Source organism: Uloborus diversus, chromosome 9 (assembly GCF_026930045.1).
Source record: "Uloborus diversus isolate 005 chromosome 9, Udiv.v.3.1, whole genome shotgun sequence".
NCBI lineage: Eukaryota > Metazoa > Arthropoda > Arachnida > Araneae > Uloboridae > Uloborus > Uloborus diversus.
This window is the reverse complement of record NC_072739.1, coordinates 158,868,168-158,885,584: the sequence shown is the minus strand read 5'-3', so window position 1 is coordinate 158,885,584 and position 17,417 is coordinate 158,868,168. Positions and strand designations below refer to the sequence as shown.

Genomic DNA, 17,417 nt, shown 5'->3' with positions numbered 1-17,417 from the left:
ATGGTGAAAAGCAAAAACAATAGAGACACAGATAGCTAGAGAGTTTTTCAAGGCGTAAAAGTAGTCCTTGACATTTTTTTAGGAGTAAAATTAAGTTTGGAGGAGTGAACTATACGAAAACAGTGATGGACCACAACAGTGATCAATTTCATTAAAAACAAAACAAAACGAAAAAAAAAAAGGAAATTAAACAACCCTGCTGTCAATAAAAGTTTCAAAGATCCTCACGAGTAGAGAACAGTAGTTTTTCTGAGTTAAAAAAAAAAAAAACACTGACAGCTAGCTAGGGGGGTTTTCAAGGTATAAAAATAAACCTTCACATTTTTCAGAGGAGTTCAGTTTAAACCAGCAAATTAAAATACATAAAAACAGTAATAGACCACAACAGTGATCAATTCCGTTCTTTTTTTTAATTTTTTCTTTAATTTTTTAATTTTTTTTTTAATTTAAAAAGGAAGAAATTAAATAACTCGGCTATCAATAAAAGTTTCGGAGATTCTCTTCGGAGAAACAATACCGACACAGATAGCTTGGGAGTTTTTCAAGCATGAAACTAATCCTACTTGCTAACATTTTTCAGAGAAGTAAAATTCAGTTTGGATATGGAAACAGTGATGAACCACAACAGTTATCAATTCCATTTTAGAAAAAAGAAAGAAATTAAATAATTAGGTAATCAAGAAAAGTTTCGGAGGTTTTCATAAGTCAAAAAAACACATGGTACAAAGCAAAAACAATACAGACAAAGATACTTAGGAAGTGTTCCAGTCGTGAAAATAGTCCGTGACGTTTTTAAGAATAGTAAAAATCCAGTTGGAGGGAGTGAACTTTTCGAAAACAGTAATGACTACACAGTGATGGACTACAAGGGTGATCCATTAAAAAAAATGAATTAAATAACTCGACTATCAGTAAAAGATTCGGAAATCCTCACATGCAGAAAAGAGGGATTTTCATAAGTAAAAAAAACACATGGTACAAAGCAAAAACAATACAGAAAAAGATACTTAGGAAGTGTTCCAGTCGTGAAAATAGTCCGTGACGTTTTTCAGATTAGTAAAAATCCAGTTGGAGGGAGTGAACTTTTCGAAAACAGTGATGACTACACAGTGATGGACTACAAGGGTGATCCATTAAAAAAAATGAATTAAATAACTCGACTATCAATAAAAGTTTCGGAAATCCTCACATGCAGAAAAGAGGGATTTTCATAAGTCAAAAAAACACATGGTACAAAGCAAAAACAATACAGAAAAAGATACTTAGGAAGTGTTCCAGTCGTGAAAATAGTCCGTGACGTTTTTCAGATTAGTAAAAATCCAGTTGGAGGGAGTGAACTTTTCGAAAACAGTGATAACTACACAGTGATGGACTACAAGGGTGATCCATTAAGAAAAAAATGAATTAAATAACTCGACTATCAATAAAAGTTTCAGAAATCCTCACATGCAGAAAAGAGGGATTTTCATAAGTCAAAAAAACACATGGTACAAAGCAAAAACAATACAGAAAAAGATACTTAGGAAGTGTTCCAGTCGTGAAAATAGTCCGTGACGTTTTTCAGATTAGTAAAAATCCAGTTGGAGGGAGTGTTTTCGAAAACAGTGATGGACTACAAGGGTGATCCATTAAAAAAATGAATTAAATAACTCGACTATCAATAAAAGTTTCGGAAATCCTCACATGCAGAAAAGAGTTATTTTCATAAGTAAAAAAACACACCGCACAAAGCAAAAACAATACAGACACAGAGACCTAAGACGCTTTTCAAGGCGTGAAAATAGCCCTTGACATTTTTTAGATTAGTGAAATTCAGTTTGAAGGAGGGAGAAATACAAAACAGTAATTACTACAACAGTGGTCGATACGATTAAAAAATAAATAAATAAATAACTCGACTATCGATGCAGTTTCGAAAATTCTCTCAAGTAGAAAACTTATTTTCTTTCATGCGTAAAATATCGCACAATGAAATCTTCAGTCCGAAAGGAATTGCATTTTTTTTTTTTAAAAAGAAGCAATAAAAACGTAAATAAATAAAACACTATTTTTTTTAAACGCATAAAAAGCAGATGATGATACATATTATCAAAGACACCATTTCTGAAAATACCATTTCAAGCTGTGGCAATGGATCGTGTAATTCGCTATCTCGCAATCGCAAAGCGAATAAAAAGTTACGACCACGGGAAATCAAGAAGCAATCACAATTGTTTAAAAACTCTGAATCCGCAGCAGATAAATTAGATTTTAGATTCTCGTTTACTTATTTTAATGATGTTAAATGGCACTTTAACTCAGACTTTGAATGACTTTTCTGAACTTAAGAAAATTTATCCAGACGTCGGTGGCAATTTCTGCATTTCCAGACACCTGGCGATGCCTTTTCGTTCTAAGGAGAAAGCCTTTCGACCTAAGTGATGCAAATTGTAGTTTTAGACAACAGATTGCATTTGCAGAAGGATTGTGTAAATTTTAAAGTCTCTGTCTCACAAAACATAGAAATAAAAAAAAAAAAAAATTATATTCTGCTACACACAACATGGGACATCCAATCCCTGTAAATGTTGCTTTTTTATCACAGTACTGCATTTGCCGTGAATCTTTCATTATGTATAATGAATTTCAAAAAACGGTACATTCTGAGATACATCACAAGTGATGAAATGCCATTCACTGATGCTATCAGAGCAGAGCGCAATATTTTGGCATTAGATAAAGATAAAATATTATAGCACAACACTAATAATAATTTTCATGTTTGCTTCAGAAAAGCCTTCATTCAAAATTATCATTATGATTGCTGTTAATAATACTGTTTAATGGGAACCTTTTTTATTTTTTTAAAACGATGCGCAAACATTCAGCGCGCCAAAGTACATCACTTGTGACGTCATAAAGACCACGCCTTATTTCCAAAATCGGACATTAAAAGAATTAAGTAGAAAATAACTGTTGGGAAAATAAAAGTTTTTTTTTTTTTTCTGCCGCCATATATTTTTTTTTTTTTTTTTTTTGCTTTTTCTATTAATTTCAGTGACTAAAAAAAGTACTTTTGGCTGAAGGAAACAACCTCATTGGAAGGGGAAAAAAAGAATCTGAAGAGCGAAGCAATGTTGGAAAAGATTCTAGACTGAACATAACGACTGAAATTATTAATAAATAACACGAGAAAGAGAAATAAATAAAATAAAATGAATTAATTTGCAAAAATGTTGAACAGCAGATGAGATCCACTCTAATGACATTTTCTTCATACTTTTCACGTCAAACGAGCTTTAGAAATTCGTTGCGTTTCCAGAAAATTAGTAAATATTCTGCATTTTATTTTTCGCTTTATTCTAGCTTCTTCTTCTTCTTTGCTCAAAAAGAAAATAATTACAAAATAAAAAAAAGAAATAAGCAACATTAGAAAAAAGAAATAGAGAGAAGGAGAGAAGAAAAAGAAAAAGATATTGAGAACCAAATGATAATTAACATATCAAATTCTTAAAACATAAATATTTTCAAAGATAATTGGAAATAGGAGAGATTGGAAATCTAAACTATGCAATCTACATCGGACCTTTCAACATAACATGTTTAAGGTGTCACGTTCATCAGATTCATATCAAAACACAATGCAAAGTCGCTGATTTTCAAACTTTATCGGACAAGTGCTTTAAAAAACACATGGTGGAGTTAATAGCCTTGCTGATATTGAATTCAGCTACAATGAATGACCAATGAGATGAAAGCAAAAAAAAAAAAAAAAAAATTCAAACCCTGGCTTAAAATAAGCAGCATTACTTTCATCACGCACCCTGTATATTGTGCAGTTTCTGTTGACATTATAAACCCGATTATTGATAAATTAGGTATAAAAAAAATTTATTCAATGCTTTTTGTAATTCTTAGCACTCTTTACACTACAGAACCCGAATTAATTGCGCCAGACAAATATTTTCTTGGCTCGAGTCTAGAAAATGCAATTTTACGGGCGATAGGAAAAGGTTTTTGGAAATAGACGGATTTTTGCATTTTTATGAATGGGATCGTTTCTAAAATTTTACAAAGAATTTTTTTTCTGAAAGAGCAAGCTTAAAAACATAGGATTTGACCATTTTTAAAATAATTTGATAAAGTTTAATACTAAAAAAATATTTTAACCGGTTCACAGATTCAATTTTCTTTTTTACGTTTCTGCACATGACATCACAAGTGATGAAATGCTATTCACTGGTGCCATTAGCACCAATATTTAATACGCTTCTTTTCTCACATGTACTGGCAACGATATGGTGGATAACAAGCGTAAAGCGCATTATTTAATTCGCTTCTGAATTATCATAATCTGAAAACGCGGTAGACAGCAAGCGTAAACATTCAGGGCATAATAATAAATAATAATGATAAGATTAAACGTTATGAAAATAAAAGATTTTTTTCGCTCCATGTTTTTTTTTTTTTTTTTTTTTTTTTTGCTCATTCTATCAACTTCAGTATTAACTAAAAGTAGTACTTTTGACCGATGGAAACAACACCATTCTTAAGAAGACGTTTTGAAACACGATTTTAGCAGAGTTTTATATTTACTTGAAAAATTCATAAGTCCACTCTTCCATCTCTAGGTATATTAAGTTTTGAAACATTTCTTTTTCTTCAGAAAAAAGAGGGGAGAAAATCAAAATAATGCAAAAGTTCTTTTTACAATCTCATTAATACTGAACAAGATTGATATTCCGGAAGACTGCCGTATGAAGAAACTTTCGGGTTTGTCACTGCGTCGCCATTGTGACGTCACTCTGAGCCTGACATCAGGATTCATGAAGTGACGTCACACGATCTTTCAAATACAGTTAAACCTTGATATCTCGAACCTCCTTATCTCGAAACCCTTGATGTCTCGCAAAAAATATTTCCCCAGCATTTTCTATAAAAAAAACCTCATGTATTTTCCATAGTTATCTCGAAATTTATTTTTCAAAACCCTTGATATGTCGAAATTTTTGCACAGCAGCAAGTTTGCAATTGTTGGTTTGCGTTGACAATTTTTGTAGTAAAACCAGTTCCAGGGACAATTGCTTCATGTTTTTCATCCCTTTTCTTGAAAATTTTGTGAATAGGGGTTTGGGGCAAGATAATAGGGGAGTGTTGGTATAAGGGGTGCGCTGTGTTTTCCCCAGAGTTTAGAATCTTTGTGCATTTCTCTCGAACATGTTGTCTACTTTGAGGAAAGGGGTTCGATTTTTTGTCCGTCAGTTTTCAAGCGAAAACGGAAAATGCGTTCCTCCTTTTCATCATTCAGCTTTTTTAACTCCTACAAAATGGCTGCTGAGAACTTTTTGAATGTGAGGTTACTGGTTAAAGATAAAATTAGAATTTTTAAATTTTTTGGTGAGAAAACCAAGTTGAAAATGTTGTTCATTTCTAAATCTCATAAAATATAGAAGACTACTTTATAGATCGCAATTTGAAGTGGTCCCATATAGTACATATATAAGTGCATATAGCGTAGGTGTGTGTAATTGTGAGAGTTACTAGTGTAATTTTTTTAAAAACCTCAATAACTCGAAAACTCGATATCTCGATTTTTCCCCGTTTCAAGAGATTTGAGATATCGAGGTTGTACTGTAGTATGTCCTGACGATATTTTGAGAGAGTCCTGTACCTCTCGGTGAGTCTTTTAGCCTTTTCTGAAGAATCCGCATGTGGTTTCGAAATCGCAAAAGGAATATTACATTTGATCAACAAGCAGGGTTCGTGATTATTTTATTTATTTTTCTTTAATCAAAAAAGTTTTTTTGATTTAAGTCAGTTTTTTTTAATTTTATTTAAATCTTCAAAAATTTGAAGTTATTAATTAATTAATATTTGTGAACATACTATATTTCATACAATAGATGAATCCATTAAGCTTACTTTGAAACTAAGATAAATTCTCTAACTATTCAATACATTTTTAACCGACTTCAAAAAGGAGGCGGTTATCAGTTCATACCGTAAGTATGCTTTTTTTTGTTTGTCCACTCACAGCGTCTCACCTACTGAATCGATTTTGATTATTCTTTTTTTAATGCATAGGGGATGGCTCAACTTAGGTCCCCTTTACTTTGTTTGACCATATTTGTTCTTTTGAAAAAAAGTTATGGGCAAAAAACAGTAAATTTCATACAATTTCCCAATTAAATGATTAAATATGAAACCCATTGTTATAAAAGTTTGGTGCCATATAACAGTAACATTAATAATAATTGTAATGATAATTTTGAATAAAGGTTTCTCTGAAGCAAGCATCAAGTTTCTTCAGTGTCATTGCTCCACAGTGGGGGTAAACCTAACCTGGAAGCGAGGTGATGCAGCGATCAGGATCTGCTTAGCCTTCACAATACTACCAGGTTAGGTTTGCCTCAACTATATAGTAGTATTTTTGTCTTTATCATTTATGCCAATAACAGATGATCGGAACTGAGTAAGGAGATACAGGATTGCATCACAAGCAACTTGTATGCTGTGAAATACAAATTAGTTAGGGAAAACGTAATATTTAAATGGTTGTTATTAAATTAACACACAAATGAATTCCAGAGAGAAAACAAAGATAAATTTTAGTGCCAATGGCTTTAAGTTTAAGGCGTGCTTATAGTTTTTTGTTTTTTTTTTTAGTATGGAGCATTTTTATGAAAAAAATGATGTGAAGTTTCCTGATGGCAACATCTTACTTTCACTGAAATACCTACATTTACACTAAAAAGAATAAAATAAAAAAAAATTTGGAAGAAAAAAAAATAGAACCGACTTCAAAATTGCTCTAAAAAGTGAAAAATAATTTTATTCTTTAAACACCATCGATAATACTTTTAAACATAATTTTTGAAGTTGGCGCTAAAACGATAGATAAGATCATTGGCAGCCATAACTCAACTACAACTATAAATTTAACCAGGCCTAGTTTCTTCACTACCACATACATTATGCATTGATGACAGCATATTTGAGTTACGATATAAAACTTTCGTTCCTAACTTTGGATGATTTTCTGAAAAAAAATCTGAACGAAGCATGGTTTCACTGGATTTTACTTTTAGTTTTTGCGCCAACTTCAAAAATTATGTTTAAAAGCATTATCGATGGTGTTTAAAGAATAAAATTATTTTTCACTTTTTAGAGCAATTTTGAAGTCGGTTCCATTTTTTTTCCAAAATTTTTTTATTAAGATTTATAAATACTACGTCATAATCTTATACATATAAAATCTGAGTATCTATCTATCTATCTATCTATCTATGTCCAAGCTTCTTCTCCCGAACGACAGTGAACTGACCATCGAACCAGGTATCGATGGATTCGTCATCTTCCCGTCTTCATGTTTGGCTATTTAACATAATCCTCCGATAATAATTAGCGGAGATATCAATTAAAAATTATTAATTATGACTGTTAGATTTCAAAATCAAATCTATATTTTTCGAAGGCTTTCCTCCATTCAAATTATTATTCAGTGCTTCAACTCAACTTTCCGGATGAACGCTTTTATTAAAATTTACAGCGTGAAGAAAATCATTGAGATGAAAGATCTGTTGCCATTTCTTTTTCTCGAATATAAAGAAATAAAATTAGGCTTTTGTTTTAAGGCTTTTCCTGTAATCAGGGTGTTTAAGTTGTTTACTTTTCGATTATTTTGCCGTAATCTGCAGCAAAATTTTGCGGTTTTTTTTTTTTTTTTTTGTTCAAGCCTGATTGTTAAATACGCGTCACATGACATAACTTTCATTTTCGAGGAGACCGTGCACGTCGTAAAGTAAATGAGTGATTTACAAGTTATTTGAGTTCTTTGAGGGTTTGTACCTGGAAAACGGATTGATGTAATTCTTGTACGACCATGTGGATAGAATCCATCCAAATATTTATCTGAGTGGTATGTTGCATTAATAAACTCCCGTTCAACGCCGGGTAGTAGACTATTTTATGTAAAAAGCGGATTGTTATTGTGCATAAATATTTCCGATATAGTCTATCAGATGTAATTCAGTTTAACGTGAGTAAAGATTATAGTTGATAATGCATATATTTTCCCCTTTTGTGCTGACTGAAAATGTACTCATAACTTGTATCATTGATAACGATTATTAACGTTGATGAGGTGTTTTGGCAAAAATATGTTTTACTGGTGTTTTGCAAACCTTGCTTTACGCGCATTTATTTATTCCTTAACGCGTTAGAAACTAGTGTCAGTGTACTACAAAAGCATCAACTGGACTGCTCTTACATTTTTTAGGTAGCCCGTGCAACGCCGGGCACGCTGCTAGTCTTATACATATAAAATCTGAGTATCTATCTATCTATCTATCTATCTATCTATGTCCAAGCTTCTTCTCCCGAACGACAGTGAACTGACCATCGAACCAGGTATCGATGGATTCGTCATCTTCCCGTCTTCATGTTTGGCTATTTAACATAATCCTCCGATAATAATTAGCGGAGATATCAATTAAAAACTATTAATTATGACTCTTAGATTTCAAAATCAAATCCCTATTTTTCGAAGGCTTTCCTCCATTCAAATTATTATTCAGTGCTTCATCTCAACTTTCCATAACAATGCTTTTATTAAAATGTTAGCGGGTGAAGAAAATCATTGAGATGAAAGATCTGTTGCCATTTTTTTTCTCGAATATGAACAGGTAAAATTCTTGTTTTTATTTTGAGGCTTTTCCTGTAATCAGGGGATTTAAAATGTTTACTTTTTGGGGTTTTCCGCAATCTGCCGCAAAATTTCAGTGACTTTTTTTTTTTTGGTTCAAGCCTGATTGTTAAATACGCGTCACATGACATAACTTTCATTTTCGAGGAGGACCGTGCACGTCGTAAAGTAAATGAGTGATTTACAAGTTATTTGAGTTCTTTGAGGGTTTGTACCTGGAAAACGGATTGATGTAATTCTTGTACGACCATGTGGATAGAATCCATCCAAATATTTATCTGAGTGGTATGTTGCATTAATAAACACCCGGGCAACGCCGGGTAGTAGACTATTTTATGTAAAAAGCGGATTGTTATTGTGCATAAATATTTCCGATATAGTCTATCAGATGTAATTCAGTTTAACGTGAGTAAAGATTATAGTTGATAATGCATATATTTTCCCCTTTTGTGCTGACTGAAAATGTACTCATAACTTGTATCATTGATAACGATTATTAACGTTGATGAGGTGTTTTGGCAAAAATATGTTTTACTGGTGTTTTGCAAACCTTGCTTTACGCGCATTTATTTATTCCTTAACGCGTTAGAAACTAGTGTCAGTGTACTACAAAAGCATCAACTGGACTGCTCTTATATTTTTTAGGTAGCCCGTGCAACGCCGGGCACGCAGCTAGTACTTAGATAAGAAGTGATTTGTTTTATGATTTGCTTAAAAATAAGGTTTGTATCATCATGTACGTTTTAGTGTAAAAGATTATTTTTAGAAATTACTTTTCGGAACTGTATTAGTAACGGCGTATAAGAAAAACTACAAAATTGAATTAACACCTGTTCCAGTTAATGGCAACATATGGACCAAATTTTGTTTGATTCTGCCAGTTACTTCCTGAGGAATAGCAAGCACGCGTAACTCAAAAAACGTCCCATTGCTCCACCCCCAGTCAAGGAATTCGCGCCAAAAACCAATGGGCACAAGTTCACATAGGGGCACATATGTGTACCAAATTTCGTTCGATTTCATGCGGTAGTTTTTGCTGTAGAGAGGCCACAAAAAACTGGTCACACACAGACGTGACACACACACACACAGACGTGACACACACACACACGGACAGACAGACATTTTCCAAAAATAGTCCAAATGGACTCAGCACACCTCAAAACGTTCGAATCCGTCAAAATTCGAAAATTTGCACGAATCCAATACTTTCGTCTATATATTAGATATAGAAGAAAGTAAAAAAGTGCGCATTTCTCGTACAAATCTGCCATAAGACTGCAATTGTACAAAACGTCCGAAAATCTTATACAATATACGGCTAAATCGTACAAGTTGGCAGCTATGCGATTCTGTGGGAAGGGGTCGTAATTTTTTGACGGGTTGTGCCATCGCCCTTGAAAGTAACAGGCACTCCTGTAATAGACAGGAAAAGGTCACGAGAGGTCATTGTGACCTTCCGAAAATTTCCGTATTAGCTAGTTTTGTCTGACGATTCAGCAAAATTATAATCATTCAGCAAAATCTGGAGTTCTACAAGCAAAATTATCATCATTCGGCGAAATCTGGAGTTCTACAAGCAAAATTATCATCATTCGGTGAAATTTGGAGTTCTACACACAAAATTATCATCATTCGGTGAAATCTGGAGTTCTACTAGCAAAATTATCATCATACGGCAAAATTTGAAATTGCATTCCGCAAAATCATTACCATTCACAGGGGTGATTGTGGTCCGGTATTTTACCGAATTTCCGGTATTTTCGGACGTTTTTCCGGTATTTTCATGTCCGAAAATACTGGAATTATGTTCTTTTTTCGTTATGCTTTTATCTCCCTACCTCCGCATTTTTTTTAAATTATATAATACTCATCAAATATACCTGCAAGAGCCTTAAGATGGACAAATGTCAAGATAATTTGTATAACACCAGCTCAAAAGTAACTTTGTAATCCATTAAAAATTTAATTAAATGTGCACACAATATTTTGACTCAGAACTATTTAAAACTATGCAAAGGTGCACTTAAGTAATAGGGGCCAAAGATTATCCCCCCCCCCCCCCCCCCGTTCTCTCCTCGAGACTTTGAGGTATTTTTTGATGAACTCACAATCACCCCTGCAGCAAAGAGAACTTCCGCCCTTCCAAAAATTTGAGTTTGGGGCGCCCCCGGTTTTCTTCAGATTGTTATTATCACAAGATAAAATAATACATTACCATGCTTGTAACCATCCCTTGCCGGATTCAACCTACGATGCCAATGATGACTGTTTGAAAAGAGGTACCCATTGAGAGCTGACAGCACGGCTTTTCCACTCTTCAAGGTATTGCCGGACATTCCGGTCGAGCATAATCCTCAAGACTACAAATCCCGTTTAATTCCTCGGTCATAATCGTCCGGACCTCTCCACCAGCAAATTCCTGCGAAGGCACTTGTCGGAGTGTGGGTGGAACTCTTCCCCGCCGTACACCTCTTCTCTAGTCTGGAAATGATGTTAGTGTTCCTTCACGAACACTTTGTCAAGGTCAGAGCGGCGATTGTTTCCTTATCGCTGAGTGACGCGTGCGTGCTTTCGCGCGGCGGGCCGCAGTGTTGTCAGATTGTGTCGTTATTGGGGGAGAAATAATGAGATATAAATGGAGTTGCATTCTTTTCTTTTCGGAGAAGTGATTGACAATTCTGCTTGCAAACAAATGACAGAATGACGAATCATTCGTCGTGATCATTACTGTTGATTTCGCTATGTACACTCATTTTGCGTGTAGGTTACAAAACAAATGTGTGTAAACTTTCTTTGATCATTACGTTTTCTAAATATTAGGCATTGTTGAGTTTAAAGAGCGTTCTACCTTTTGTTTTATTCCTTGAAAAATAATGTTTGTTGTGGAAGTGTAAATACCATTTCAGTTTATGGGTTTAAAGACTTTGCTGCAGAACCATGAACCGAAATTTTGAGGTCCGTCACAGATACGTTCTTCAACTGCGGCCGTATTTAAGGGGTGGGTTTTTAGGTTTTAAAAACTCTTCGAAATTTTTAACTACACCGCTCAAAACAATTAAAAGATATTGTAAATCTTGTACAAAAAATGGTACATTAGCAAATTTTTTTTTTTTTTTTTTGCAACGAATAGAAGAAGGGAGTCACAAATACAAATTGTTCGCAATTTCAAGCATCGCAGGATGTAAGTTTTGAGTTTGACGTCAAAGACGACGTTTTAGTGGCAGCTAATGAGATTTCGCTCTAAATTTAATGCAAGACAAGGCAGAAAAGAATGATCAACGTTCAGTAAGCGCGTTGTTTCGATGAGTGCGATGTCTCAACGAAGTCATTTAAAGGAATCAGAAGCTTCTAGAGTGGTTGGCAAGCGAGAGGGGAGCCAAACACAAGCCGAGGCAGCATAAGCTATTGGATTTTGCGATTTCTAGGATATAAAAAAGTTTTTTAGAGACTGGAAATGCTGGCCGAAGATCAGGACAAGGTCGCTGATGGTCAACAACGCTCAATGAAGACCGTTATTTAGCTTTAACGGCTCGGAGGCACCGACGTATGAATGCCACTCTACTTCAAAGACATCTTCGCTCGGGTACTGGCACCACAATTTTGACACAAACTGTCCGAAATTGCCTTCACGCTGTAGGTCTGTATGCTCGTCGACCAATGATGTGTGTCACATTAGCTGCGAGGCATTGTCGCGCTGTAACAGAGCATGTGAATTGGAGAGGTAATGAATGGAGCAACATTATTCTCTCTGACGAGTTCTGTTCTTCTCTTCATCTTGATAATAGCGTATTTTCATCTAGAGGGAACGTGGCACTAGAAACAATCCAGCGTTCGTGCACGAAAGTGTCAGATTTGATGGTGGTGGTGCGATGGTATATGTTGGCATCTCCATTGATGGGCGCACCAATCCGCATGTCATCCCAAATGGAACTCTGACCCCGGTTTTCGAAGTAGGGATGAAATCCTCAGACCTATTGTAGTTCCTTACCCAGCAGCAATTGGGAGATGACTTCACGTTAATGGACGATAATTGCAGACCACGTCGTTCTAACTTGGTGAATGATTTCCTTTCGAGGAAGGAATCATACGAATGGAATGGCCAGCGTGTTCTCCATATATGAACCCAATAGAGCATGTTGGGGGACATTCCAGGCAATGAGTTTCTGGATGCCTACCATCTCCACAAACTCTCCAAGAACTAGAAGTAATGGGGGAAGGTTCTAGCGGAAATAGTTATGATGAAAGAGGAAAACAGGCAGGATGGTAGTTTGGCAGAGGTTATGTTGTAATAATAATAAAAATAATCTAAAATGAACTCTTAATCTCGTTCAAAATGATCCTGCCACTTAAGGCCACTTTGAGCCATGTTAGAAGAGGGATATAAAATAAATTTATTCAATAAAATTAGTGAAACTTTTAGCGAGAAAAGTAACACTTCTAAATGTTTAAAAAATCTCCTTTTTTATTTCATAGCAACCGAAGATTTTAATAATTTATTGTAGTATGTAGTAGGATTAGAAGCAGGATCAAAGATTTTAACAACTTTAAGATAGTATTGAAAAGCAGCTAGGTAACAAGAGTTCTGACGGGTGGGCAGCATTTTGTGTGAATAACGAAGATAATCAGAGCTTTCAAAAGGTGTCGGTGAATGGAGATGTGTGTCCAGTAACAGGACAAAATGTCAGTTAGAAGATAGATGCATTGACAAAAACATGTCCAGCCAATGAAACAAGAAGTGTGACAAGGTTTTTGCGTTCAGAGGTATTGAACCACCCACCTTACGATTCCGACCTGGCACCAAGTGATTTAAACCTCTTTGGATCTTAAAAGAAACACTTGAGAGATCAATGAGATGGCCGATTTTTTGGCCAAAAAAGGGAGCATCGGTTCTTCAGAGAACCAATCCTAAGCTTCCATTTAGTAACATCAAAAGCTTAATAAAGAAAATCTTTAAAGACACTTTTCACGAAGAACTCAAAAATCGCAACAGCAATTAACCACACTGTAACAAATTTCGGAAACGTTTCTAGATATATCGGAAACGTTTCCGAAATAGTAGGAATCCTTCATCCAAAAGCGAATTCCTCATTATTCAGAAAGCTTCTTGTTATTTCAAGAAATCCAGACGCGGAAGTGATGACGCAACGCTTCGAAACATATTTCATCCTTCCAACACGGGCGCCAATGAGTCAGAAATAACGAGAACTTATTTTTTTCTTATCTATGGTTGCTGCAGTCAGCAACTCTTTAGCATTGGATTGCTTGTTATTTCATGTCTGGAGAGTAGTAAAATGTGTCGAAATTAATTTTACGCCTTTGCATTTTGGACTGCCCTTGACTTTTTTAGATGATGTACGCAGCTATTAAGTTAGTTAACAACCATTTTCTTTCCAGTGCGACTATAATTAGATATATATTGTGTGTTTAAGCGTGAATAGTTTCAACACCCGTGTTTATACTTAATGAAACGAACCCTTTGGATTACTTATTCAGTTGTAATGGAGGTACTTAGATTTTCTTCCGGTCATGTTCACTTGTAAGTATTAATGAATATTTTGAAACATGTTGTTATATACATTTATATTTTTGTTGATTTGCATTTGATGAGGCTCCAATTGTAACTGTTTTTTGGTTTACCGAATTAATTTAAAGTTATCCTACATAGCTATGTGCGCGGTGTATTATTTGTTGTAACCAACTGAAACTGATTAATTGCGCAAAAGAAATAAGATTTATATTTGAGAAGCAATCACAGAAAAGTTATTTCGAAATACTTGGATGTACATACATTTTGGTTCAAAAATAAAAAAAAATCAATTGTTTAATTCATTAAAAATATGGTAATGCAAATGTTTTCTAGTATTGTAATATGCTTCACAAAAAATGTGCCAGTATTATTTATCTTTTTTTATTGTAATTTATTCATTCATTTAAAAAATATTTATACCATTAGAAAATGACCCAGTTATCTATTAGTAAGCAACATAGTTATGCAATTAATTCACGTGCTTATTCATTTTGTTAAATGTGGTTGACAATAAAAAAATTCCTTGACATTAGTTCCGAAAATAACATTTCCTCCGTGGATATACTAGTTTAATGTAGGACAGTCAGGAGGAATGAGTCAGTGGCAAAAATGGAACAGCTGCATTTATGCCGAAATAAAAATTAATATTATTTCATGTCATTGTTTTAAAAGTGATCATTTTTTAAATACTATGTTATTAATATACAATGTTCATATGGGGAGAAGACGAGGGGCGTTCACCACGCAGACTGTGCCATCATTGACATTTTCAAGGGGTTGCATTTTTTAAGGGGGTGCCTTTATAGAATTTTATGGGTGCACCATCACTCTTATGGTGGGGGGGGGGGATTCTCATATATATGAAATGGAATAATCATGTAGTAGAGTTCAATGTTTTAATAAATAAAATATATAATGCATTTTGCGCACACTGTAAAAATAAAATCAGTAGCCTATTTTGATTAAATATTTATATTTGTGATGAACTGGAAAAGGGCAAGAACAGAAGAATCAACCCGAATGGTTCCAGCAGGAGGGCTTGGTGTCATATTTAAATTCACCAATTTCTCTGTTGGTACTTTTCAGTACACTTTGTTCGTCAGAGAAATTGACTTGAGGTGAACGAATTTCGGAACGCGAAGGGTAGGTAAATCCTGTCAAATTTTATTCGAAAATAAAAGCTATCTAGTTTGATACGAGATATGTTTTAAAGTTCTGCATTAAAAATACAATATGTTGATAATTTTGTCTTGAAAATATTGAGAGAAAAACTGAAGTTTAAGATTGTTTAACAAACAATCCCTCTTTTGAGAAAGTATCCCCCTCCCCTCTGCTGACGATTTTGTGATTAAGAATGAAACTACTATATTATTCTTAAATTTTCAAAAATTTATAACTGCGCATATGTTATGCTGTTAACCATGCTATTTGTCATTGGAAATTCAGAAAAAAAAAAATCCACGATTGATTCTAAAATTGTTTGTTTCATTGCTCTTAGAAAGAATTGAAACTGATATAAAATGCAATAGTACAGTAAAAAATGATATTTTAGAAAAAATCACGGAAAAAGCATTCCGAAATTCTCGGAAACGTTTTTGAAAATTGTTTGGAGAATTCCGAAATACTCGGAAACGTTTTCGAAACTTTCATGAACCACAGCTGCACAGAATACTCAGAAACATTTCTGGAAATTACGGAGAGAGGATTCCGAAATACTCAGAAACGTTTCTGAAAATTACAGAAAGAGTATTCCAAAATACTCAGAAACGTTTCTGAAAATTACAGAAAGAGTATTCCAAAATACTCAGAAACATTTCTGGAAATTACAGAAAGAGGATTCCGAAATACTCAGACACGTTTCTGGACATTACAGAAAGAGAATTCCGAAATACTCAGAAACGTTTTTGAAAATTTCATGAACCGCAGCTGCACGATATACTCAGAAACGTTTCCGGATTTTTTTTACAGTGCATGGTTTGAGCTGATTCTGAATGTCCCCAATTGGCCTAGGATGAAATCTGTCGCCATGTTTCGTTTATTATCTGGCCATGATTGCCTACGTAAACATCTCTGTCGTATCAACGTGGTTCCTGACCCTTTCTGCACTTTGTGTGATCTCCACGAAGTAATGGACATGCCTCATTTGTCCAGATGTCCTGCTCTCCCTCGGACATCCATCTGGGAACGCTATTGGATTGCTCGTTTTCATTTATAGTTTTGTTGTTATCCTTTTGATATTCAACTGTCTTTAAATGTGCCATTGGAAATATAAAAAAAAAAAAAAACACTTGAGAGATCAGCAGTTCAGAACCGATGATGCGGTTCAGCAAGCCAACTTGATGTGGTTTCCTATTCTTGACGATGATTTCTACCATTCCGGACACCCTCGTGTTTTTTTTTTTTTTTCTTTTCTTTTTTTTTTTTTTTTAAGGATTTGGCGCGAGGTCGGGACTGTGAGGAGGGTGATTCAATACATCTTAACACAAAAATTTTATCACACTTCTTGTTTCATTGGCGGGACATGTTTCCATCAACGGCACCATTTTCTAGCTGATATTTTGTCCTTTTAGTAACCCAGCTCCATCTACCGTTTGAAAGCACTGACCATCTCCGTTATCTTCAGCGTGATTTTTATTCATTCAGAGTATCTGCACTCCCGTTAGAACTCTTGTTACCTGACCTTTGAAACCCACCTCGCGTAACTTTTCCAGCAGAGAGCAGAATTGAGTCTCCTACAGTTTCTTCTGAAGCAAAATATGCTAAAAAGAAATGAAGTGGTATATAGTTCACACACGTGGGTAAAAGTAATCATCAATGACTGTCACGCAAGGCAACATTCTAGATTGTGATTGATATCCTCGAATGAAGTGAATGGGTTTCCAGATCCTACCCAATCCGTGTATGAACATTCTGAAATAGTAAAGGGTGTCCCAAAATTAACGCAAGATTTGAATTTGCCACCATTTTTTCCATAAATTGTTGGCAGCCATGAAAAAAGAACAATTTGACAATTGAGAGTTTAGGGTTAGTAAAAATGGGGTGTTATTGTACCATACAGCTAGAGAGAATGAAACATTTCAATGACTGCATAAGGCATTTCCTAGTCGCGTACTCTCTCATTTCAGTGATAAGAATTGGCACCCTAGATCGTGTGATTTAACATTATTAAATTTCTTCTTATGGGGTTATTCGAATTCAAAGGTC

General features: G+C 34.6%; 1 protein-coding gene across 2 annotated transcripts in view; it reads right to left on the bottom strand.

Annotated features, from left to right (window-relative positions):
- The window catches only part of LOC129230002 (ubiquitin carboxyl-terminal hydrolase CYLD-like), a 143,967-nt gene that overhangs the window by 65,275 nt on the left and 61,275 nt on the right, over nucleotides 1-17,417 (bottom strand). The window contains exon 1 of one of the 2 annotated variants that reach the window (XM_054864390.1): nucleotides 10,902-11,138. The exons of the other annotated variant lie outside the window; for it this stretch is intronic. Within the exon in view, the coding sequence (XP_054720365.1) occupies nucleotides 10,902-11,022 (121 nt within the window). The 5' untranslated portion in view covers nucleotides 11,023-11,138. Of the gene's footprint in view, nucleotides 1-10,901; nucleotides 11,139-17,417 lie in introns of those variants that run through there. 2 annotated transcript variants of the gene reach the window in all.